The 23,567-nt window shown below is 52.2% G+C and overlaps 1 protein-coding gene across 3 annotated transcripts in view; it reads right to left on the bottom strand.

The window, feature by feature from the left end:
- Nucleotides 1-11,594: 11,594 nt before the first annotated feature.
- ST3GAL4 (ST3 beta-galactoside alpha-2,3-sialyltransferase 4) overlaps nucleotides 11,595-23,567 on the bottom strand; it is an 89,636-nt gene continuing 77,663 nt past the window's right edge. For all 3 annotated transcript variants that reach the window (XM_026657946.2, XM_026657947.2, XM_026657945.2), the window contains 5 exons: nucleotides 20,346-20,441; nucleotides 17,484-17,673; nucleotides 17,212-17,355; nucleotides 13,897-14,040; nucleotides 11,595-12,361 (listed from right to left, as the gene is read on the bottom strand). In XM_026657946.2, coding sequence (XP_026513731.1) covers nucleotides 12,275-12,361; nucleotides 13,897-14,040; nucleotides 17,212-17,355; nucleotides 17,484-17,673; nucleotides 20,346-20,441 — 661 coding nt within the window. In that variant the 3' untranslated portion in view covers nucleotides 11,595-12,274. The remainder of the gene's footprint in view (nucleotides 12,362-13,896; nucleotides 14,041-17,211; nucleotides 17,356-17,483; nucleotides 17,674-20,345; nucleotides 20,442-23,567) is intronic.

The raw sequence follows: 23,567 nt of genomic DNA, 5'->3' as shown, positions 1-23,567 counted from the left end.
CGTCTATGGCAGGAGCTTTTCCAACCATCTGTTCATTAATATGTAACAAGCAACAGTGATGAGCAATTAAACTGGCTGCAAATTAACCAATTTGCTTGGGGAGCTGCCTTTTGAGCGCTTGTTTGTTTCATTAAACCTTACATTCTTCAGGACCCCGAAGAAACGTGACTCCAGGCGTGGCGCTCGGAGGCTGGGCCCTGCCCGGGCCGCTCAGCCCTCACTGCCTGGCTAGAGGTGGAGTCTCCCCCGGAAAAACAGTCATTTCCAATGATCCGAGCTCCGGAGAGACGCCTGGGTCCGCGCTGGCGTCAGGGAGCCTCGGTAGCACCTGGAGCGATCACAGCTTTTGTGATTGTGTGTGATTTGTATTTCATTAGCACCTGGCAGCCCCAGGCATGGGCCACTGGGCTAGGTGTGTAAAGGGTCTGCTCGGTGCAACAAAAGTAAGTCACCTGGCAGGACTGCAGGCTGGGAACTGGCTGCTTTATCTAATGGCATCGTCACATTAGAGTGGGGACTCCCACTGCCTAACCAGAAAATGAGGGAAGGGGTGGAGTATAGATCCATCCTATAACACTCTGGCTAACCAGTTAACCCGGTCATGACCGCTTCACTACACTAAATGTTGTACAAAGATACAGTCCCTGCCCCCAAAGAACTTACAGTCTAAGGCAAGAGACTATAGGTGGATCCAGACACCAGGTAGCACAAGGAAACAACAAGAGAGGACAGCGTGATACTCCTCACAGAACGCAATTAATGGGTCCCTCCAGGGAGAATCAGCCAAAAGAACTGGGGGGTTGACACATGGGTTTGTAACGAAAGCGCCCAGTTTAAACCAAAGAAGTCCTGGCTGGAATTCATGCACACGTGCACAAACCAACAGTGCGGAATGATTGTATCCACTTAATCCAGTGCAATCATCATGCTTCATGGACAGTCCAAATTTCAAGCCAGGGATTTCTGTGCTGGGACAAACTGGGAAGCAGAGCCATGGTACAGACAGAGCAGGCTGGAGCAGTTGGGTTTGTTCTTGTTTCACGTACTGTGAATAAGACCGTCAGTCCCTCGGGGGTTCTCCTTAACCCTGTTGCTTCTTGCTTAGAGTGGTTAGGGCACTAGCCCCCGCTTCAGTTCCCTGCTCTGCCACAGATCACCCAGGTGTCCAGGGGCAAGTCACTTGGCCTCTCGGTGCCTCGGTTTCCCCGCTGTACAATGGGGAGAGTAGCCCTGCCCTGCTTCCCAGGGGTGCTGGTGGTTAAATGCATTAAAGACGGTGTGGCACTCAGGTGTCGTGGTGAGGGGAGCCAGATGAATACCTTATACTGTTGGTATGACAGCAGGGTGGTAGCGCCTAGTGGCTCTAACTGAAGGGGTGTGCTAGGTGCAGTACAGAGACAGCTCCTACCCTGAAGAGCCAGTGCCCAGAACAGACAAAGGGAGGCTCATTACCCCTCTGACCCACCTGGAGTACTGAGGCAGGGAAATTTAAGTGTGGCAGCGCCAGGCCTTGAACCCAGAGTCTCCCGAGTCAGAGGCCACAAGACAGATCCGCGCCCCCCACCCCTTCCTTCCCTGGCATCAGTCTCTGGTCATAGAGAATGTTAGAAATAGCCTCCCACTGCGCAGTTCTGCTCCAGCTCGCCACAGAGACCCGGGTCTGTGTCTCAGGGCCACCTCTGCTGCAGACGGGGTCCCCGCCGGAGCTGCCCAGGACAACCCAGGAGGAAGAGCTGTGGGGACGGGAAGGAGTTAGGGCCTTTGGCAGAGCTTCAAGGCGACTGTGCTGGACCCCACACTGATGACGTTGCTCCTTGTCGGGCGGGGACACCTGCGCCCGGACAGAGGCCAAAGCTGCTAGACAACCAGCAGCCCGTGGCTTTGAACCTGGGACCTAGAGAGGAGGGTGCCATAGACCCAAGGCCCCCGTGCCAGTCATCCCCCTGCCCTGCACTTGACAAAGGAAGATGGATGGCGGCAGCCCGGTGGGTGGGGCTGGTGCTGAGCAGCTCCCAGGGCTGGGATTGCTGGGGAGGAGGTTCTCAAGGGAGCCGCTCGGCCCATAACAGGGGGGAGGAGTCAAGACTCTAGGAGGAGGAGCTTCGATCACATAAAAGGCAGATGTTAGGGCAGGGGTGGGCAAACTACAGCTCGGGGGAGGACACATCCGGCCCTTCAGACGTTTTAATCCGGCCCTCAAGCTCCCGCCGGGGAGCAGGGTCCGGGGTTTGCCCCGCTCTGGCACTCCAGCTGGGGAGCAGGGTCAGGGGTTGGCCCTGCTCCGTTCATGCTGTGGCTCTGCACGGCTCCCGGAAGCAGCGGCATGTCCTCCCTCTGGCTCCTAAGTGTAGGGGCAGCCGGGGGCTCCACACGCTGCCCCCCACCCCAAGCACGGCCCCTGCAGCTCCCATTGGCCAGGAACCGTGGCCAATGGGAGCTGCAGGGGTAGTGCTTGCCCACAGGGCAACGCGCAGAGCTGCCTGGCCGTGCCTCTGCGTAGGAGACAGAGAGGGGACGTGCCGCTGCTTCCGGAAGCTGCTTGAGGTAAGCGCTGCCCAGAGCCTGCACCCCTGACCCTCTCCCAGGCCCCAAATTCCTGCCCCAGCCCTGATCCCCTTCCCACCCTCCAAACCCCTCAGTTCCAGCCTGGGGCACCCTCCTGCACCCCCAACTCCTCATCTCCCACCCCAGAGCCCGCACCCCTTCCCACACCCCAACCCCTAATTTCATGAGCATTTATGGCCCGCCATACAATTTCCAGACCCAGATGTGACGCTCAGGCCACAAAGTTTGCCCACCCCTGCATTAGGGTCAGGTTTGGCCTCACCCCAGGGGATACAGGGCGGGGGCAACTCCATGACATGCAGGAATTGGAGCAGAATGCAGACTGCTCCGAGGGGAGGATCAGCCACCACCATTGCTACCACCCCGTGGATAGATGCTGCAGCCTCCTGCCATGGTAGCCTGAGAAAGCTACAAGCCATCATATGTCCCAGCATCCAGGACACAATCTCAGCCATGGTACTGCAGCAACCACCCAAGGAGCTGCTCCGACAACCCAGAGAGCGACAGTAAGCGCCGCAGCATGCGAGGGTGTTAGGAACATCACAGCAGAACACTGGGGCAATGGGATTTTATGGAGAGAACATGTTAGGTGAGAAACAAGCACACGGGGCTGGGGGCTGCTTGCTTCTTTACAAAAATAGAAAAGAATTCTCTGGACAGCTGGCCAGACAACGGTTTTCCCACCCCACGAATGTGTTAGAGATTTCCAAACATTTCCCACTGCACACCAGGGTGAACCGGAGCCCTTTTCGACATGCATCACTAAACATCACGCAGAGTGAGCCCAGAGTAGCCATAAGAACGGCCTCACTGGATCAGATCAATGTTCCATCTAGCCCAATATCCTGTCTTCTGACAGCAGCCAGTGCCAGATGCTTCAGAGGGAATGAACGGGACAGGGCAATTTGGAGGCCAATTGCCTTCTGCTCAGGGCCCTCACTGGTGGAGCAGGGCGAACGTTTTTTGGACTAACCGTTATTTCAATCGAAAGTATGCAGATTCGGGCCGACCAAAAAAAAACGTTTTGCAAATTTGTGCTGATTTTGCTTAATTGTTTCAGCCTGAAAAAAAAATTGCATAAAAGTCTCCCCTCCCCGAATTCCTGACACATTTTCCTGTGAAAAGTTTCGGTTTAGCCGAATCTGCTTTTTCTGTTGGCAGGGGGGAGGCAGTTTTGGTGACAAAATCCCAAGCAGCTGTCTCAGGGCTTTCTCTAGTTAAACTTTTTATTCCCTTGGGGGGGGGGGGGGTTACTTTGTGGCACTGAGGGAGGGGGAAAGTCTCTCACACACAGACAGACGGCAGAGCTGGAGCAGAAGGCAGGCCGGTCCGATCCCAGTGCCAATGGGGCTAAGCTTTGCTCCCTCCCAGAGAAAAGCAGCCACAGATCTGTCACTTCCCATTGATTTATTTTGAAAGCAGAGAAGAAGAAGTGAAAGAATAAAAAAAACCCAAAACCTACCCAACGATTGGAAAACTGGCACACTGTGTGTACTGATCTAATGCCGGGTGGAAGGAGGGAGAACGCGGGCTCTTCCCTTCTGGGATCACAGACTGGCAGCTAGACAGGCTGGAAGAGAATAGACCCTGTGAAGAGCCAAAGAGCCATAATTCCAGGGCAGCGCTTTCCTGGAATAGGCAACAATAATTTAAAATTACATGAGCATGAGGAAGGATTCGAAGGCAGCAGGGCGAGACACGGCTTCTGTTTGTTATGCCCTTTCACAGCAAGCTTTGGGCCTGTCCCCCACACCTGGCCTTCGAAAGCAGCCTTGCAAAAGTCTATTCCAGGGGTGGGCAACCTATGGCACGCGTGCCAAAGGCGGCACGCGAGCTGATTTTCAGTGGCACGGATCCTGGCCACTGGTCCGGGGGGCTTTGCATTTTAATTTAATTTTAAATGAAGCTTCTTAAACATTTTAAAAAATCTTATTTACTTTACATACAACAATAGTTTAGTTATATAATATAGACTTATAGAAAGAGACCTTCTAAAAAGGGTAAAATGTATGACTGGCAGGGGAAACCTTCAATCAGAGTGAATAAATGAAGACTCAGCATACCACTTCTGAAAGGTTGCCGACCCCTGGTCTACTCCCTTAAAGAGCCAGAGTTTGTGTGACAGGTAAGTTGCTCATCATGAGAAGGGCAGGCTAATTAGTCTTGTCCTTCGTCCGGTAAATTTCACGTGATGAATTGGCCAGGACACATTAGAACATTTAGAATCAATGGGATTCCAACATTTAGAATCAATGGGAACTTGGTTCCTGAGTTCCACGGGCCCTTACAGAGGAATGCACTATGGAAAAAATGACCCTAATTTCTGAGCCAAAGATAATTTTCTAGATAATAGTTATATCCACAAATATTTTTCCACTCCAGAAGCTGCGGGAGGTCTAGACAAGCCTTGCAATCTGGTCAGCAGACTGCCTACATCCAGGTACGTGAAATAGATGCTGCGGTTCCAGTCCGCACGGACAGAGAAATATACCCCTGGCTGGAATTTCCCCTAGCAGAGAAGGATTTTCACATCACAAACCATCAGAAAATATACACATCAAAATGAGAAAGGGCTCACGGGTGGGGGGTTGCAGGGCCCCACAGCTGAAACCTGGAGCCCCAAGCCCTGGCGCTCCCCATGGGCAGAAGCCATGAACCCATGGGCAGAGTTGGGGGTGGGCACAAGGCTGTAGCCCCCCAAACTGAAGTGCCTTTCGCAGAGTGGGGCAGTCCATGGTCAGCTCCACCCCCACCGCCTCCTCTCCCCCAGCTCCGGCCCTCTGGCCAGGTGGTAGGTGGGAAGCCAGAGCCAGGCAGTGTGGGGCAGCTGCTCCTCTGCTGGTGGTGCCATGGAGCAGGCAGCCATAGCATTCCTCCGTCTGCTGCTGGTACCCAGGGTTGCGGCTACTCCGCAGCTCCCAGCTCCCTTTGCTCATGCAGCCAGTCAGAGCCACCCGGGTGAGGGACCCAGCTCCAGGGCCAGCAGAGCCCTTGGGGAGCAGCCACAGTAGGGGGAGCCCTCCCAGCACAGAGCCCCAAGCTACCCTAGGCAACCCTCTGTGCCCTGAGCTACCCCCCTACCCGCACATGGCCCTAGCTACTCCCTGCCTGCACAGCCCTGAGCTACCCCGCGTCTGCACACAGTCCCTAGCTATCCTCCTGCCTGCACACAGCCCCGAGCTACCCTAGGGTACCCTCTGTGCCCTGAACTACTCCCCTGCCCGCACACGGCCCTAGCTAACCCCCTGCCTGCACCCTGAGCTACCCGCATCTGCACACAGCCCCTAACTACCGCTGCCTGCACCCTGAGCTACCCCCTGCCTGCATATGGCCCTAGCTATCCCCCCGCCCGCCTGAGCCCCCCCCCGGCCCCCTGAGCTACCCTCTGCCCACATACAGCCCCTAGCTACCCCCTGCCTGCACCCTGAGCTACCCTAGGGTACCCTCTGTACCCTGAGCTACCCCGCTGCCCACACATGGCCCTAGCTACCCCCTGCCTGCACAGCCCTGAGCTACCCCCTGCCTGCACACAGCCCCTAGCAGCCCCTCCCTGCACCCTGAGCGGTTTTCAAACTCTTTGAGCTGAGCCCCCCCCCTTCAAATTATAATTTTTGGTTGCATCCCCCCACAACCCAGACAGGTGTGTGGCCTGCTGAGGTGAGTCGGGGGAGGGGGTGGCGCTCCCTCCCTGGACCCTACCATGTGGAGCTGGCCCGAGCCCCGCCAGCCCTTGCTCCCCAAAATAAAAGTCAAACTACACCTATACCCAAGGGTGTCCCCCCCCGGCCCAGAACCCCAAGCCTCTCCCCTCACCACCACCCCCACACTGGGCCCTGGAGTTTTTCATAGCATGTTGAGTGGGGCTCTGAAAGAAAAAGGTTGAGAACCCCGCAGTAGGGTGAAAAGGCCTTTTCCTTTCCTAGCAATAGAGAGTTTCGCCGGAGCCCCATGCCCGTGTTGCCGCCCCCCCCCCCAGTTAAAGTGACAGTCACACACTCACACCGCCCGGAACTGGGGGGCGGGCTTAGGCCTTGGGTTTGCGGTTGTGTCCGCGTGCGAAGCCCCAGGGTAGTTCTAAGGCGGCAGCGTTTACACCCAGCTCTGGGCCTGGGTTGTTCCATTTGGATCTTTCCCCATTTCAAACGGCAAAGGCCAGTCCCCAAGAAACACAACTGCAATGCTCCGCTCCCTCCACCCTGGCCGGGAACCGCAGCAGCCAGGTGAGCTGGGGCATGGCATGTCAGCAGCAGTTAAACTGCAGGGGGTGCTCTCATGCCACCAGTCAATGGGGGTGCAGTCCTCTAGGGGTGCTGCTTAGCCAAGCCAGAGAGAAGGGGGGAGCTGCACCTCTCAATTTAACCCCTGCACGTCCAGTTTTAAGTTCGGCCCGTGCCCGGCTTTCACGCTTCGTCCCAGCTCCGCTGCGCAGCTGGGAAGGCGGCGAGAGGCCCACCCGCCAGCCTGCAAGCCCTGGCACCAGTCACTGCTGCCCTCTACACGGGCTGGGATCTTGTGTGGACTGGGCACCAGCTGGGCTGGGCACCGCACAAATCTACAACAGAACAATAGCCCCTGATGGCAAAGGGGTCACTCACCGCAGGAGCCGGGGGTGGCGTAGCAGCTCTCTCCCCATACGGTGCCCCCTGCTGACAGTCGTTCCGGTGCTGTGGCGGCCTCGCTTCCCGCCAGCCGGGCGACGATGTTTGTCGCTATTTGATGATAAAGTCCAACAAGTAATTCCTAGGCGTTGTGTCAGGTCTCCAGCCCGGGCTCTGGGCTCATGCCTCTTTGGTCAGTGGCTGGTAAGGAAGCCAGGCCCTCCCTCTACACAGGGTTCCAGCCCAGGGAGCCTATAACCAGCAGCCAAGGTCTGCCCCTACCCCCCTCCTTGCTGCTGTTTCCCTGGGCTCCTTCCTACCCAGCCTCTCCCAGGCTCCCTTTCCCCACAACTTCTCTGGGTTGGCCCTTCTTCCAGGGCTAGGAGTCAGGGTTTATTCACCCCTGGTTTCCTCCTCACCATTTGTCTGCTCCCAGATGGTGGCCGCAGACACCCCCATTATAGCCCCCTTCTGCTACAAACTTCTCCTTGTACAAGCCAGGCTGCTTCTGCCCAGCTGGGCCTCATGATCAATTAAGCCTGGCTCTGCCTCCAGGTGCAGCCCGCTAACAGAATTGGCCTCACAGCCACATTTAACCCATGCATAGCCTGTGTCGGGTACACGTTCCATCCCACCAACACACAGAGCAGGCCGTATAAGTGCTGCTTCCCTTCAGCATAGCACTACCACTAGGAAGTGGTTTGCAAAGATTTAATATTATGATGACATTTGTTTTATGGGAAAAAACGATGGATTTTTTGCCATTTTCCCAATCAGCTTGGCATATCGCTGCCCCTCTCTGCCTCAGTTTGCCCACCTGTACAATGAGGGATAACACTCACCCAGCTGAGACTAGTTGCAAAACATTTTGAGGATTAAAAGCACGGTAAACATTTCTATCGTTCTTTACGTATTGATTAGTTTGTACTTTTATTTCATTCTAATTTTGAAAATTGACAAATTCTAATTTTCTCAACAGTGATTTGGCTGTTTCCGAAGCCATATTGGCTACAGCTGTTCCTATTATCCAGAAGGCAGTGCTAAATGTGTCCCACTAACCGATTTGAAAGTTGAGTATGGATAAGTACCGGGCTGCTGGCCTGGCATCTTTCACTGACACTGCAGTCTCTCTCTCTCTCTCTCTCTCTCTCTCTCCCACACACACACACACACACACACACACACACACCAAAAGAAAAATGAAACTTGGCCACCAAACGGCTTTTTTAGTGTTTTATCCACAAATGAAGTCCTTTGTTTGCCTTTTTTAAGCATACGTTTCATTCTTCACAACAGATTTTTTTTTTCCAACTGCAATCTAGATTTACAATATATACAATCTAGACGGTAAGGGACAATCAGTACATCTTGCAGATTTACCTATGTACAGTCTTTGGAGCAAGAATTCTTTTATAAAAAAAACTCTTTTAAAAAAAGTCTTTACAATAGAACCATGGTGTAATACATCAGTCATCTTCGGAGGAAACTGGGATTCTGAGATCGCTAGCATTCCAAAGACCAGTGAGCGTAACGGAGTTTACAGTTGACACATACTGTACAGTAAATATTTCAATGTTCCGCCCCCAGGGGGTCAGGTCTGGACACACAGGCATAACCCGTCTTGCTGAAGTTTGGGAACAGCTCCACCAGACCCAGGGAGGACCACACTGTGCCATCGCTCCTGTGGTACCTGGGTCTCAGAGAGCAGGGGCAGAAGTCGTCTCTCGTGATTTCCTTCCACATCTCCCTCTCCCCTTCCACACCTCCCTCCACCTAAAAAACATGTGCAAATGCCAAACGCTTTGGAAATCCAGCGGTGGGGGCCTGCACTTTCGGAGCAGGGGCACATGGGTTCCACCACTGCCGTCACCGCAAGGTACCAAGCAGCCATGGTGCCGGCCACCGAGACACCAGGGACAAGTCCAAAGAGGCAGCTGAGAAATCTCCCGCCACCCTTCAGAGCTCGACAAAGGGAGCTGGGGGGATCCCCTTCCTTGCCTGCCTGAGCATGGCATTCAGCAGCACCCTGCAGTATCCGCAGTGCATGTAGTGCAGGAATGAGAGTGGGGACACTCTGCTGAGACCGCAAGCCCTGTGCCCATCCTCATACGTGTCCACACAGTGCCCACTGTGCTGGAGGGGTACTGGCCCTGCAGAGGGCAGCTACAGCCATTGGGCTGCCATAATCACCCTGCAGCTATTCCACGGTCAAGGGAGGGCTGAGCTGTTCTCCCCACCTAGCAATACCGAGTGTCCAGCCTGCTTCTCACCCTGGTCCCTGCATCAGCCCGTACCTACCCCTGCTTGTCCCCAGTACACCCAGCGCTCAGCCACCTCCTCTGCGTTGGCCCCTTGGACTGGGGCTCTCGGAGCAGGAGCCCGTAGGTGGGGTTCCCGAGGAGGCGGGGGCAGGACACACAATACACTGGGCATCCAGCACTGTGCCCATTGGACAGGCTGGGCTTCCTGGCTTCCCTCAGCAGGCGATATATATACACACACACACACACACACACACCTCCAGCAGGGACACACACACACCCCTCCAGCAGGGACGGACACACACACACCCCTCCAGCAGGGACAGGGACACACAGACCCACACCCAGTAGGGACGGACACACACACATACACACCCCTCCAGCAGGGGGCAGTAGGGACGGACGGACACACACACCCCAACCCCTTCAGCAGGGGGCAGCAGGAACGGACACACACACATCCCTCCAGCAGGGGCAGGGACACACAGACCCACACCCAGTAGGGACGGACACACACACATACACACCCCTCCAGCAGGGGGCAGCAAGGACGGACACAACACACACACACACACACACACGCTCGTTCCCTAGCCATGCCCCCTAGTGGTACCAACCATGTTACACACGCCTGACTGTGCTACAAGGGAGAAGGGGTGCAGTGGTAGGAAGAGCTTTGGGCCCCGATCCAGCACTCGCTACGTCAACGGGAGTCCTTCAGTGGGGTCAGACACTTAGTGATGAAGTCAAAGCCCTACAGACACCCGGGGCACAAAGCTGCTACCCCAAGCCTGTGCCACTATGGAGGATAAGAGGGGGCTGGGTTAGGGGGAAGTATCCCCGAAGGTCACTCCCCCTTCAGGCAAAGCAGAAGGATGATACAGTTTCAACCCCACTGCTCCTCAGCCCCCCACAGGGCAATTCAATGGAAACAACATTACACTCGTTCTGCAACAGACACCGACGCTTCTCAGATAAATAATCATTTAAATTAGTTCGTTAAATTAACTAGCATTGAGCCACAGCACTGCCTGCTCAGGAGAGACTTTTCTGCTCTGTCCCACCCCCTTCGGGTCAGCACCTTGAAGAAGAACCTTTCCCCCTATTCCCCCCACCCCAGTGAGAGATCTGGGCTTTAGCAGCATGCATGCCCCCTGCCCCGCTTCAGGATCTAAAGGACCAGCTCCCAGGGAACGTGTGCCCAGAGCCCGACGGCTGGGAATCTCAGCAGAGAGGAGACGGCTTGCAGAGCGGGCTACGGAGACTCACCTCCCGTCTGAGCCCTGCACGTTTAGGGCCAAGACATGTTGGCCGGGAGCAGGGTGCAGTCCGGCAGCTTGTGTGGTACCCAATGGGCGGTGGGTGTCATAGGCATGGGGAGGCTAAGCTTCCCCTAACCCAAGCCATGGCCCTGCCCACGCTCTGCCCCATGGACGGGGCTTCACCTCTCCCCGAAGCCGGCGGGGGCTCAGGTCGGGCCGGTGGGTCAGGGCGGTTCGGCTGAGGCTCCTCCAGCTGCGGTTGGAGGGGGGGCACGCTCGGGGCTCCGGTGGGCGAGGAGTGGGGAAGGGGAGCAGGAGAAGGCCTCGGGCAGAAGGGGTGGGGCTGGAAGCTAGCCTCCCCGAAGGGGGCGTTCACCCACTGCCCATGGTAGTACCTGTTTTGTGGATAAACTGAGGGCTGCAACCCCCAGGCTGTCAGTTCGGCCCCTCTCCCCCGCAAGAAACGCACTTGCAATTGAAGGAGGGAAAAAACAAAACAAAACAGAATTTGATCAAAAGTTTTTTAAAAAGGAAAAGAAAACCCTATTTATTCCTACTTCAGATCCTTGAGTGCGGCCAAGCAGAGGGCATCCCCGGACCGATCTCAGCCCCACGGTGGAGGCAGCCCTGGGGACAGTTCATTCCTGGAGCGGCCACGATTCCTCCTCCAAACCAGGAGTCACCTTAGCTCCCCATGCTAGGTCCTCTTACAGAACAGAATTCAAACTCCTTCCCTTCACTGCGGGGGGGGGGGGAATGCAAGCAGCTGTGCTCTGTCAGTGAAGAATAATTTAACGCTCCCACCACTCTGCCTCCCTGCCCCCACTTTGATCGCCAGCTCACCATTCCCACTGGGAAGAAGCACTGGGGGGTGGGGGGAAGGGGGGGAAGAGGGGTCGGTCTAAAACCCCATCAGCAAAATACTGCATGGTACCCCTCCCCCCCATAAATGTTTAAAAAAGGACACCATTACAGCTTCCACCTACAGCAGCATTCCCATGTGCCGCACCCCCAGAGCCAGCCCCCCCAGCAGGGCACAAATGGGGGGGTGTCAAACCAGCCCCGCTGCCTCATTCGGACAGAGAGTAAACCGATCTGGCGAGAAGTTGACTATTCTTCCGCTGTCCAGGGTTCAGTTCAACAGTGCGGCAAACAGCCCCAGTCCCCTACGCGGAGCGGGCAGACCAAAGAGATGGGTGCACCAGCAAGCCACGAGGGCCCATCCCACGGGGGCAGCCTCTGCGCCGCCCTGAAGGCCGGCAAGTCAGCGTTGGCTTGGCCGCAAAGGGATCCAGCCACCCCACGACTGTAAGGATTTCAGATGCTCTGCTTCTGAGCCTTGACACGACGCGGCCGAAAGCCACATCAGCCTGGCCGAGGGGGACTCCGCAGCCCTCTCCCCTCTGTCTACCTTCTCCAGGACCAGCGCTGTCCCCAGCAGCCAGCCCCCACCACGAGCAAGGAGCCCATTCGGGGCCCTGCGGCACAGCAGTGGTATCTCCGGCCCGGTGGATGTTGGGACGCGCTGGGTGACAGGCAGCCAAGGCGGAGGCCAAGGCAATGCAGGTAAATTCTAGTCCACGTCCCATCAGAACTGCGTAAGGTTCTTGAGGACACCTAATTCAAGCATCCTTTTTATTGCTAATGCCTCGTGCGAGACATTGTGCTCCGACGCCTGCGAGACAGACAAAAGAGAGAGACAGACAAAAGAGAGCTCTTTAGGCCAGGTGCCATGGCGACAAGCCCCCTGATAAAAGCCTAGCTAGATGGGAAAGGCTGTGAGTCCAGCTCCTCCCCACCCTGCCCTGTCGCGGTTCGCCCTTCATGATGCTCAGGGCGGGGGGGGGGGGGGGGGGGCTGCAGCTTTAAAAGGGGACTGTCATTGTTTTAAGAGTTGAATATTTAATGCCTGCAACTGCCGAGATTCAGCCTGGATTCATGCTGCACTTGTGTTTTAGATCAGTGGTTCGCAACCTTTTTGGGCTCAGGACCCATTTGTAAATGTTTATGGCCTGTCGTGACCCAGTAAATAGTCTGGAGGTGGAGGCCCTGGGGTGGTTTTGGTCGAGTCCTGCCCAGCACTCACCTCACAGTGGCAGCTCCTGCACCTCCTGTGCTGTGGGGCTGGCTGGGCTTGGCTCTCCGCTCTGTGCGTTGCAACCTGTGGGGTCACCGCGCTGCTCTGGTTTGGCCCCATCCCTCTGACTGGACCAAATTTGTGTGAGTGGAGTTGTGACCTGGTTCAAGGGGGTGCAGTGCCACTCCCTCAAATTTGGCCTACCTGGGCTCCCATCGTCATGACGGCTGGGCCAAACCTCAGTGGTGCTGGGACCCCAGAGGTTGCAGAGCCTGGAACGGGGAGGTGAGACCAGCCAGCCCTATGGGACAGGAGCCGCGGGAGCTGCCACGTGAGCCTTTGAAACATTCTGGTGACCCAATTTTGGGTCCCGACCCATGGCTTGAGAAACCCTGCTTTAGATGACACCATCTCTCTGAGGAGGGACTCTCTTCATTAGCTATTTATTAATTGTACTGCAGTAGCACTTAAGAGCTCCAGTTGTGGACCTAGATCCCGGTGTGCAAGGCGCTGTACAGACAGAATGAAAAGATGGTCCTTGTCCCAAGGATATGGCAAGCTAAGCGTTCTGCTGTCTGTACAGGGCCTAACACATGGGGGCCCTGATCCTTGCTTGCTGTTCCTAGACACTACCATAATACAGATAGTGCTACTACCTAGAGTATTTCCTAGGTATCCCCTGTACTTACTCTGGGGAATACTCCAAATGCCAAGGGAATGGAAGAGTTTTTATGGATCAGAGGGTCCTGTGGCACCTTTAAGACTAACAGAAGTCTGTTAGTCTTAAAGGTGCCACAGGACCCTCTGTTGCTTTTTACAGATTCAGACTAACACGGCTACCCCTCTGATACTTTTTATGGATCATCACTGTCATATGCAGCACTGCTCTCTAGTGGATGGAATGCATCAACTCTATTCATGGGTATGACCAAGGGTAGTGGCCACAGCATATGGAGGGGCGGTATAACCCCTAGTTCTATTACATACCGAATCCAGACAGCTTACCGCTAATATGTTAATAACACAATTCCCACTGGTGACGTTTGTAAAGCCCAGAGATTCGCACAGGAAAGGTGCTGTGTAACAGCAAAGCGTGATCACTACTAGAGGGGAAAGAGCACACGGTCACTTACGGCCATTGACTTTAGTGTGATTTGCTCGTAGTAATGTATAGTCTGTTTCTTATTGGCAGAATCGGGGTATCCAAAGCCTGCGATATGTACCAGGTCACAGAAGTGCAATGCCAACGTGATGGCTAATAATCCCGTCGTTGGTTTCTAGAGGGAGAGAGATGAAAGGGCTCAGGGTGATTAAAAAAAAAACCCATACATGCTGGGTTCAGTTCAGAGTGGTTTTCTCCCCCCTTCTCTCTTTGGGGACAGGTCCTGTGTATAACACAGAGGCTTGGTATGCATGATCATTAGAGCCCAGAGTGAACACTGGGTCCAGGCTCATCAATGACCATGGTGCCTTGTGATACATGGACGCAGTTCGTCACATACGCGTGACTTAGAATGAAGGTTCCCCACTTAGGAAGGGCAGCTGCTAGCTATAGGGCTGCCGCCATTACGAAGTGGGACTCTCGGTTTTGTCCTGCATATATCACCACCTGCCTTATGGGGTATAAAACATCTGGACTAGACAAGAGGGGGAATACTGGGTCATGAACTCCAAGACACACATGGATTTTCCAAGTTGCTCCTTGAAAAATCTCCAGATGGGGAGAGCCCCTATGACTGTGTCCCAGGTCATTAGGATCTGCCATAGCTCAAGGCACTGAGAATGGATAGTTTAAGGAAAGCTTTATTGCCCATGACTGCAATGCATGAGTATCCAAACATTGAGGGGGGGAGGGATAGCTCAGTGGTTTGAGCATTGGCCTGCTAAACCCAGGGTTGTGAGTTCAATCCTTGAGGGGGCCATTTAGGGAACTGGGGTAAAAATCTGTCTGGGGATTAGTCCTGCTTTGAGCAGGGGGTTGGACTAGATGACCTCCTGAGGTCCCTTCCAATCCTGATATTCTATGATTCTATGAGCACTGCTTAAACTGCTGTCCCAGCATGCACTGGGCTCAGCGTGAATCTGGGACAAATTCTCTCCCAGTAAGGAACCTGGAGGGGTGATCCCTGGGACATTATACCCTCCCCTCCCAAAGTTGCTGGACAGAACGTTGAGGACAATGGAGACTCCTGCATGGAAATCCATTTTTGGGAACAAGGAGAAAGTCATACAAACAGTTTCTCTGGACGTGGCAACACCACAGCCAAGTGCACACCTTCACAGCCAGCTGCTCTGGAAGGAGATTCCACCCGGCTAAGCTGGTACGAGCCATGCTGAGCTGGTCTCAGCTGGAAATGATCTTCCCCCTAGCCAAGCTGGTCTGGGAATCTCTCTTTGCAGATCTTTTAGTAAGTTACTTCTACCCTGAGCTATAAGATTTCCATGCTTGGGACATTTCTCTCTGCTTGACATGGCTGGGAGGATGTGAGCCTTGATAGAAAGAGACCAGAGAACAGAAGAACAACTTATTGCCTTTTCAGCCAACTTCTATTCCCTTCCAGGGAGAGGAAGATATTCTTCTCTGGACCTGGCAGCCCCCCATCCCCGAATGACGCTGTTCCATTTGGACATCTGCTCGCTCCGATCCCCCACATCGCTAGATTTAGAGTCACTGTGGCTCTGCACAGTTTTACTCATTCCTCAGTTATATGCTGTTCCATCCATAGAATTCGGCAACATCAGCACGAGGTCAGTGTATGCCAAAGATTTGCTCCTGGGAAGCAGCTATTTCGAAAAGGACCTGAGGGCTGTGGGGAATAATCACTGAACACGAGCTCCCCATGTGATGCTGTGGCCCAAAGGCCTAATGCGATCTTTGGCTATATAAACAGGGGAATATTGACTAGGAGGGGTTCTATTACCTCTTTGTTTGGCACTGGTGCGACTGCTACTGGAATACTGGGTCCAGTTCTGGTGTCTACCGTTCAAGAAAAGATGCTGATAAATAGGAGAGGGGTCAGAGAAGAGCCACGAGAAGGATTAAAGGATTAGAAAACCTGCCTTATAGTGATAGAGCCAAGCAGCTCAAACGATTTCATTTCTCAAAGATAAGGTTAAAAGGTGACTCGAGCATGGTCTGTAACTACTTACATGGGAAACAGAAATTTGATAATAGCAGGTTCTCCACTCTAACAGCCAAAGGTCTCCAGTGGCTGGAGGTTGAAATTAGACAAATGAAGGCTAGAAATAAGGCAGAGGTTTTTAACACTAAAGATAATTAAGCATTGGAACAACTGTGGTGGAGTCTCCATCATGGTAAATTTTTAAATCAAGATTGGATGTTTTTCTAGAAAATCTGCTGTAGTTCAAACAGGAATGAATTTAGGGCAGTTCTCTGGCCTGGCCTATGCAGGAGGTCAGACTGGATGATCATAGTGGACTCTTCTAGCCTTACAGTCTATGAAGCTATAACATTATTTGTGAAACAGTGACTGGCTCTGGGACATTTAAACCTCTGCACCTCAGTTTCTCGAGCTATAAACGAGGACCCCACCACATCTCTTGCAGGTCTGTGGGGGCATTCGCTAGTCAGCCATTCCAAAGTGTTTTGAAGATGCAAAATGCTATGGTGTTACAGCGCCACTACAGAAAAGGATGAGAAGAGAATTCCACTCTGAACTCCGCAGACCTTCGTAACTTCCGCCAAACGTTATGGGTTTGTCTGATTTCTCACAAGTGATGGATAACAAGGAAAATCTATTCAGCTATTTCTTGCATTATAGGTGCACACAAAAAAAGGCCATCCACGAATACCTTTAAGCTTTAAAACAACCAAAGAAATTGGATAACTCAAAACCAGCTTTGTGTGCGCGCTCATACACACACACACACACACTTATAATTTGACTGCACTGGCCAAACAAACAATAGAAGGATTCAGCGCAGAAAGATCTTCATTCTTGAGCAGAAGCCACTTGTTAGCTTCTCCCTCCAGAAGAGCAGCTTCTCTGGTTTAGACTTGAGCTACAATCACTTCCCAACAGTGGCCAACTTTCCCCCCAACAAAGCAGTGTGAATATAATCTCAAAGATGCAGGGAAACAGAGGTGAGCGGGTGGCCAGCATCTCCCCACACCCGGGAGGCCCCATACTGTGCGTGGATGGATCACCTATCATTTTATCTACAAAGCACCGTAAGAATCACCCAAATGGCCTTCACCTTGATCTCCTCCTGCTTGGAAAAGGGCAGTAATTCTCCAAACCGTGTTGACCCAGCCCTGGGCTACTCAATAAGTCAATGGGGCACGAAGGGGAAAAGGGTGGGGGCGGTGCAGCGGAATGGCACCATGCCCCCTTAGCGAGTTCCAGTTGGGACTGCCCTGTGATTTAGATCCCGGGCACCGTGAGTCTGTCTCGCTCTCTTTGCCCCCAGCACACCGGCTCCCTTACCTGTTTAATCTTCCGCGGTTGCTTCATGGAAAGATTAAGCAATTTAGCAGCAGTAATTTCCATAAAGTAAGGGTTCAGAATTCGCACTTGCTCAGGATTGGCATCCCAGATTAAAGGGGGCTGCTTCCAGAACCCCTTGCGAACCTGGAAAAGGACAACAGGAAAAGTCAGGGGCTGTTCTTTCCCCACTAGGGCTGCACCAGGCTTGCATCCAGCAGCGAGAGCAAAACAAGGTAGAGGAGAGGCCAGCCGTAGCCCCCCGCGACACTTACTCGCTTCTTGTCATTGAGGATCATCTCCAGCCATTGGAAATCCATGGGTTTAAATGGCACCAGCACCAGCAGAGTATCCGGGTTGTTTTCCCGTCTGGGGTCGAAGTGCGCGGACTCTGGGTAAAACAGGCGCATGGTGGTTTTGGAGCCCACATCCGCCTCGTACCCATGAACCGGCGCGTTGTTCAACCTGAGGGGAGGGAGCGCAAGATGAGGCAGGGGCTATTTCATACGGGTTCCATTGTCCCCATGACCTGTCCCATTAGCATCTCACTTCCCGTCCCCAGCGGAGACCCTTTCAGGGATTCGAGCCACCTGCTCGCCACACTTTGACGTGATAGATGTTAGGTTAGGGGACGTGGGGACAGGATCCTTCGGGAATGAACTCCCCCAGGAAGTAAGGCCCATCCCAGCGCCACCTCCCACTCTGGGTGCCAGGCGCATTGCTTTGACCTGCCTTCTCTAACAAACCCCGAGCAACGTGAGTGTACATTTCCACAAAACCATCCAAACCAAACCCTTCCCCTGCACACACACCTCTCCCTGGGACAGGATGAGAGAGCAAACACAGGACAAATGTTAGTCACGTGGCTTAATGCATAACTGCAAGGCAGGGTGGATAAAAATCAATGATTTAAAAAAAAATCTGATTTTTTTTTATTTAAATCAGAATTTTTTGATAAAATGCTTCTTGAGGAAAAAACCTATCTAAAGATAGTTTTAATTAAGATACATTATAGCTCAAAGATATCTAATCATGGAATAGGGATTATAAATTCTAATTCTATAGTATGAGACAATATATTTATGTAATGTTTAAGAAAAGTTTTGTAAATGAGTTCCAATAGTTCATGGATTAGGGACCCAATTTTATGGGGTTCCACAGGCTTCTGTATATATTATTTGCGTTAATTTTTCTATCTACCCAATGGGACTTGGTATCTTCTAGACTGAGCACTATCAGAGATGCTTAGCTCAAACTGCGGATTTGTGTCTCCAGAGGTAACATGCTTGTTAACAGCAAAAATGTTTTTAAATAAATAATATATAGAGGTGAGAAATAACAGACCTCAACTCTATTGTCCTTCTGCAAATTTGTGTACACAGAGTCAATCCCTTACCTCTCTCTAAAAGTGCAAAGTTCAATGAATAGAAGATTGTTGGGGGTGGAATAGATCTGGACAAGGAGAAGAAGTCTGGAGATAAATGTGAGAAGCAAGGGACATATGCTTTTTTGTTAAAATATTGTATGTTTGTTGTTGAAGAAAAAAAATCCAGAATACTTAATGTTGTTTTAGTTAAATAAAACAATTTTAAGTGTCTGTCTGGTGATGTTCTCCTCCTAATACAGCCTGGCAAGAAAATCCTCCAAATATTAATGATTAACCTGTTGAACTGGAGATAGTTCACCTCCCAATGACATCATAAATATCTGCTTCAATTACCTTTGGTAAATGAAATCACCAAACAATCATTCCTTTTCTGATATAGCTGTAAAACTAATCTGAAAAGTTTTCAAAATAAATCCCTGTCTAAAAATGTATAGTGTGTCCCTTCTAAAAATGAAACCTACATCTAACTCTGAGTTGTGAAGAATATGTATCAAGGTTATAACAGGGGTTCTCAAACTGTGGGTCAGGAACCCTCAGGGGGTCGTGAGGGTATTACATGGGGGATCAAGAGCTGTCAGTCTCCACCCCAAACCCCACTTTGCCTCCAGCATTTATAATGGTGTTAAATATATAAAAAAGTGTTTTTAATTTATAAGGGGGGGGGGGTCGCACTCAGAGGCTTCCTATGTGAAAGGGGTCACCAGTACAAAAGTTTGAGAACTACTGGGTTATAACAACCAACAAGAATGCACTTTTATGTAGAAAACCATGATTAAATCGAGTCTTCCTGACTAGTGATTTAAATCAAATCCACCCTGCTGCAAGGTGCTCACACACTACAGTGATGAGAGTGGTAGAAGGGCCTGATTAGACTAGAATTTCCAGGTTAGTCCTACCTGTATCTCCCACATCCCTTGTGTAAATCTGTGCATTTCCGTTCAAATCAGAACTGAGGAACTGGCCTAAGGAGTCTGAGCACCTGCTTCTCGCTGGTGCTGGCAATTCCAGCTCCAGGAAAGCCCAAAGCATCCCCACTACGTGGGCTGCCCCAGGGACCCAAGAGTCTCAAAGGCAGCCCTGCTATGTCAGGGCTTCTGGGCTGCCTGTCATGGAGCCAGGACCATGCGGGCTCTCTGGACTTCCAAGCTCTCTGCTGTGATGCCAAGAACCTGGCACTCTTGAAAGCCCTGACTCTAACTCGAGCTTGGCTCCTAGATCCGCAGCCTGGAGTCTGGAAATCCTGGGGTCTCTCAGGGTCACTGCCATCAAGCTGATAGCCTGGAGGTCCTGGAACAGGCTTCCCCATATGAGGTTCCCAGGGACGGATTTCCAGGCTCTGCAGCTCAAAGGGTAGCTCCAGGGCCAGGGACCCCAGAGCTCTCAGACTCCTGGGCCACATTTCCATGTTTCTGTTCAGGATTTCCTGTTCACCAGCAATTCTGTCTTGGCCAGCTCTCGTCCGTGCTAGCCCCGCTCCGTGGCTCTGCCTCCTTTCATGCACACCAAAGCTAAGTCAAAGGAAAAGGGAACGATACGAGGCTCACATGCCGCATCAATTCTGGTCCCTCAACACGAAAAGAATGCATTCCGTTTTCCTCCATCCCATTAACGTACCATGGATCCCGGAGTGTTCATCTCAGCCGGTCCCCGGGTATCTGTGAACATTCTCCGCTGTGTCCAAACTGATGTGATGGGTCCTTGGGGGGAGGAAGACCAACCCTCACTGTACTGAATCTCCATAGTGCCTTACCTGATCACCACGTCGTATTTGTTGATTGCTTCCCCCATGGAGCTGTTTCGGAGCCGGTGTCCATTCCCCACCACTGCACATCTTCGGCACTTCATGCTGCAAAAGAAAACAATCTCAACCAAACGCTCTCACCGTTCTTTTCATCTCCGGGGGATTCTCTCCCCCTTTACATTGAACAATTTAGTTCTTTACACATTTTTAGAAGCAACAAAAACAGCCTCGACTCCTTGGCGCCCTCTAGGGTTGAGCTTCCTGCTGCCCCAGGGGGTGAAGTTTTGCACGTAATGGCTTTGCGATGCAGGAGGTCAGACAAGATGGTAATGGACTCTTCTGCTTTGAGATCTATGAATCTGAAAGCACTGCATTTTTACCAGTGGATTCCAGGGGAAATGCAGGTGTGAATTCCCATTGCTGCTTTCCCTTGGCCTAGTCAGTAGGGCCATTTCTCTGATGTAGACACTTGCCCCCTCCCACTCACTAGGAACCAAACTGAAATCTCAAACCCATTTATAGACTCATAGACTTTAAGGTCAGAAGGGACCATTATGATCATCTAGTCTGACCTCCTGCACAACGCAGGCCACAGAATCAAACCCACCCACTCCAGTAACAAACCCCCAACCTATGTCTGAGTTATTGAAGTCCTCAAATTGTGGTTTAAAGACCTCAAGGTGCAGAGAATCCTCCAGCAAGTGACCCGTGCCCCACGCTGCAGAGGAAGGTGAAAAACCTTCAGGGCCTCTGCCAATCTGCCCTGGAGGAAAATTCCTTCCTGACCCCAAATATGGCAATCAGCTAAGCATGTGGGCAAGACTCACCAGCCAGCACCCAGGAAAGAATTCTCTGTAGTAACTCAGATCCCACCCCATCTAACATCCCATCTCAGACCATTGGGCAAATTTACCTGCTAATAATCAAAGATCAATTAATTGCCAAAATTAGGCTATCCCATCATACCATCCCCTCCATAAACTTATCAAGCTTAGTCTTGAAGCCAGATATGTCTTTTGCTCCCACTGCTCCCCTTGGAAGGCTGTTCCAGAACTTCACTCCTCTAATGGTTAGAAACCTTCTTCTAATTTCAAGTCTAAACTTCCTAGTGTCCAGTTTATATCCATTTGTTCTTGTGTCCACATTGGTACTAAGCTTAAATAATTCCTCTCCCTCTCTGATATTTATCCCTCTGATATATCTATAAAGAACAATCATATCTCCCTTCAGCCTTCTTTTGGTTAGGCTAAACAAGCCAAGCTCTTTGAGTCTCCTTTCATAAGGCAGGTTTTCCATTCCTCGGATCATCCCAGTAGCCCTTCTCTGTACCTGTTCCAGTTTGAATTCATCCTTCTTAAACATGGGAGACCAGAACTGCACACAATATTCCAGATGAGGTCTCACCAGTGCCTTGTATAACGGTACTAACACCTCCTTATCTTTACTGGAAATACCTCGCCTGATGCATCCCAAGACCACATTAGCTTTTTTAACCGCCATATCACATTGGCGGCTCAGAGTCATCCTGTGATCAACCAATCCTTCTCCTCCTCTATTACTTCCAACTGATGTGTCCCCAATTTATAACCAAAATTATTGTTATTAATCCCTAAATGCATGATCTTGCACTTTTCACTATTAAATTTCATCCTATTACTATTACTCATTTCACACAGACCCCTGAATAGCAATGGGGCCCTAGTCACTACCAACACAGCTAGATTCCAACTGGAGACCCAGAGACAAGAGATACCCTTTATCAGCACATTAGACTGCGAACAACACATGTTAACGCCCAAATAAGGTGGCAGGTGCATATAATAAGCCCCCTGCTCAGTGGACAGCAGGGATTGAATTTGAGACCTTCATCACTAAAAGCAAGAGCCCTTACCGCTTGAGCTACAGGAGTAACTCCTCTAAATTGGCACAGAAGTAGACTCTTATCCTCTTAGGTGAACTACACTCTTAGCATGGGTTACATATTGTTCAGCAGGAAAGGCACTGGGCTGGGATTCAGGAGATCTGGATTCTGTTCCCTACTGTGACACAGACTCTGTGTGTGATCCGGGGTAAGTCTCCATCTCTCTGTGCCCCAGTTTTCTCATGTGTGAGCTGAGGATGCCACCCCAGCAGCACAGGGAGGTTGTGGGGTCCAAAGAAGGTCTCGAGCCTGTCAGACGGGTGATACTACAGAAGTGCAGAGGCAGCATCCTTCCGCAGGCCTCAGGCACCATTCCGACAGTTATGGCAGGTGAAAATAAAGTGCCCAGCTGCCTGGTGAAGAAGAAAAACCTGCTGGTGCCAGAAGCTGGGGTGGAATGGAGCATCCATGTGATAAGCCAGCCCTGCAATTGGACCACGGTCAGAAAGATCTCCAGGCAACTGGAAGCTGCTTCACCCAGTCAACCCAATTCTTCCACCAGTTCAAGCCACTTCAGAGAGAGGACTCCGTGGCAGCAGCTTGTCCAGGCCAGTCTCTCCCCTTCCACTGCTGCCTCCAGCTTCCTGGAGGGCTGCTAGAGGCAAACGCCAAGAGGCCGGATTTCAGCCCAGAGCCCATAGATAGTGCACTGAAACACAGGCAAACACAGGGGCTGAGCCTGTCAGCACACTGCACCTCCCCTCGCAAACCACCAACAGCCCTGTATTGCGTGAACAGCCTCACGCTCCAGCTCGCCAGGGTGCGACAGTGAGGTGGCTGCTGCTGCTCTGAAGCCGGCAGCGTGGCCTAGCGACTCCAACACCCCACTGGGTCGCAGGGATCCTTGGTTCTATTCCCAACTCAGCTCCTTGGGCAAGTCATGTCTCTCTGTGCCTCAGTTTCCCTGTCTGCACAATGATGCTAATGATACTGACCTCCTTTGTGGAGCTCATGGAGATCTATGGAAGAGACGAGCTAGGCCTTAGTGTTTTATTGCATCAGGGACAGGCCTTTAACTGGCCCAGCGACGGCCTCTGCAGCATGTTCCATAAGCCCTGGCTTGACCCCAGGTTTGGTTTTTCCTTCTGTCCTAGGGACAGCAGCCTATGCCCATACAGCCCAGCTACTGGAGACGACAGCCACACGAGGAAGGGTCTAGTTACATTGTTCAGCCCTGCATGGGAGTTTTGTTGGGCCTCCTGAGATCTGGTTCTCGGTCCTGATTCTAGGTGGGCTGGGTCAGCGGAGCCTGTTCCTTTGCTCTGCTACAACGGTACCCCAAATCTGCTGTGGTTGTAGGAAGGGGGGGT

Source organism: Terrapene carolina, unplaced genomic scaffold, assembly GCF_002925995.2.
Source record: "Terrapene carolina triunguis isolate 2854851 unplaced genomic scaffold, T_m_triunguis-2.0 Scaffold374, whole genome shotgun sequence".
Taxonomy (NCBI): domain Eukaryota; kingdom Metazoa; phylum Chordata; order Testudines; family Emydidae; genus Terrapene; species Terrapene triunguis.
The sequence above is the reverse complement of the archived record's forward strand: the minus strand, read 5'-3'. Positions and strand labels throughout refer to the sequence as shown.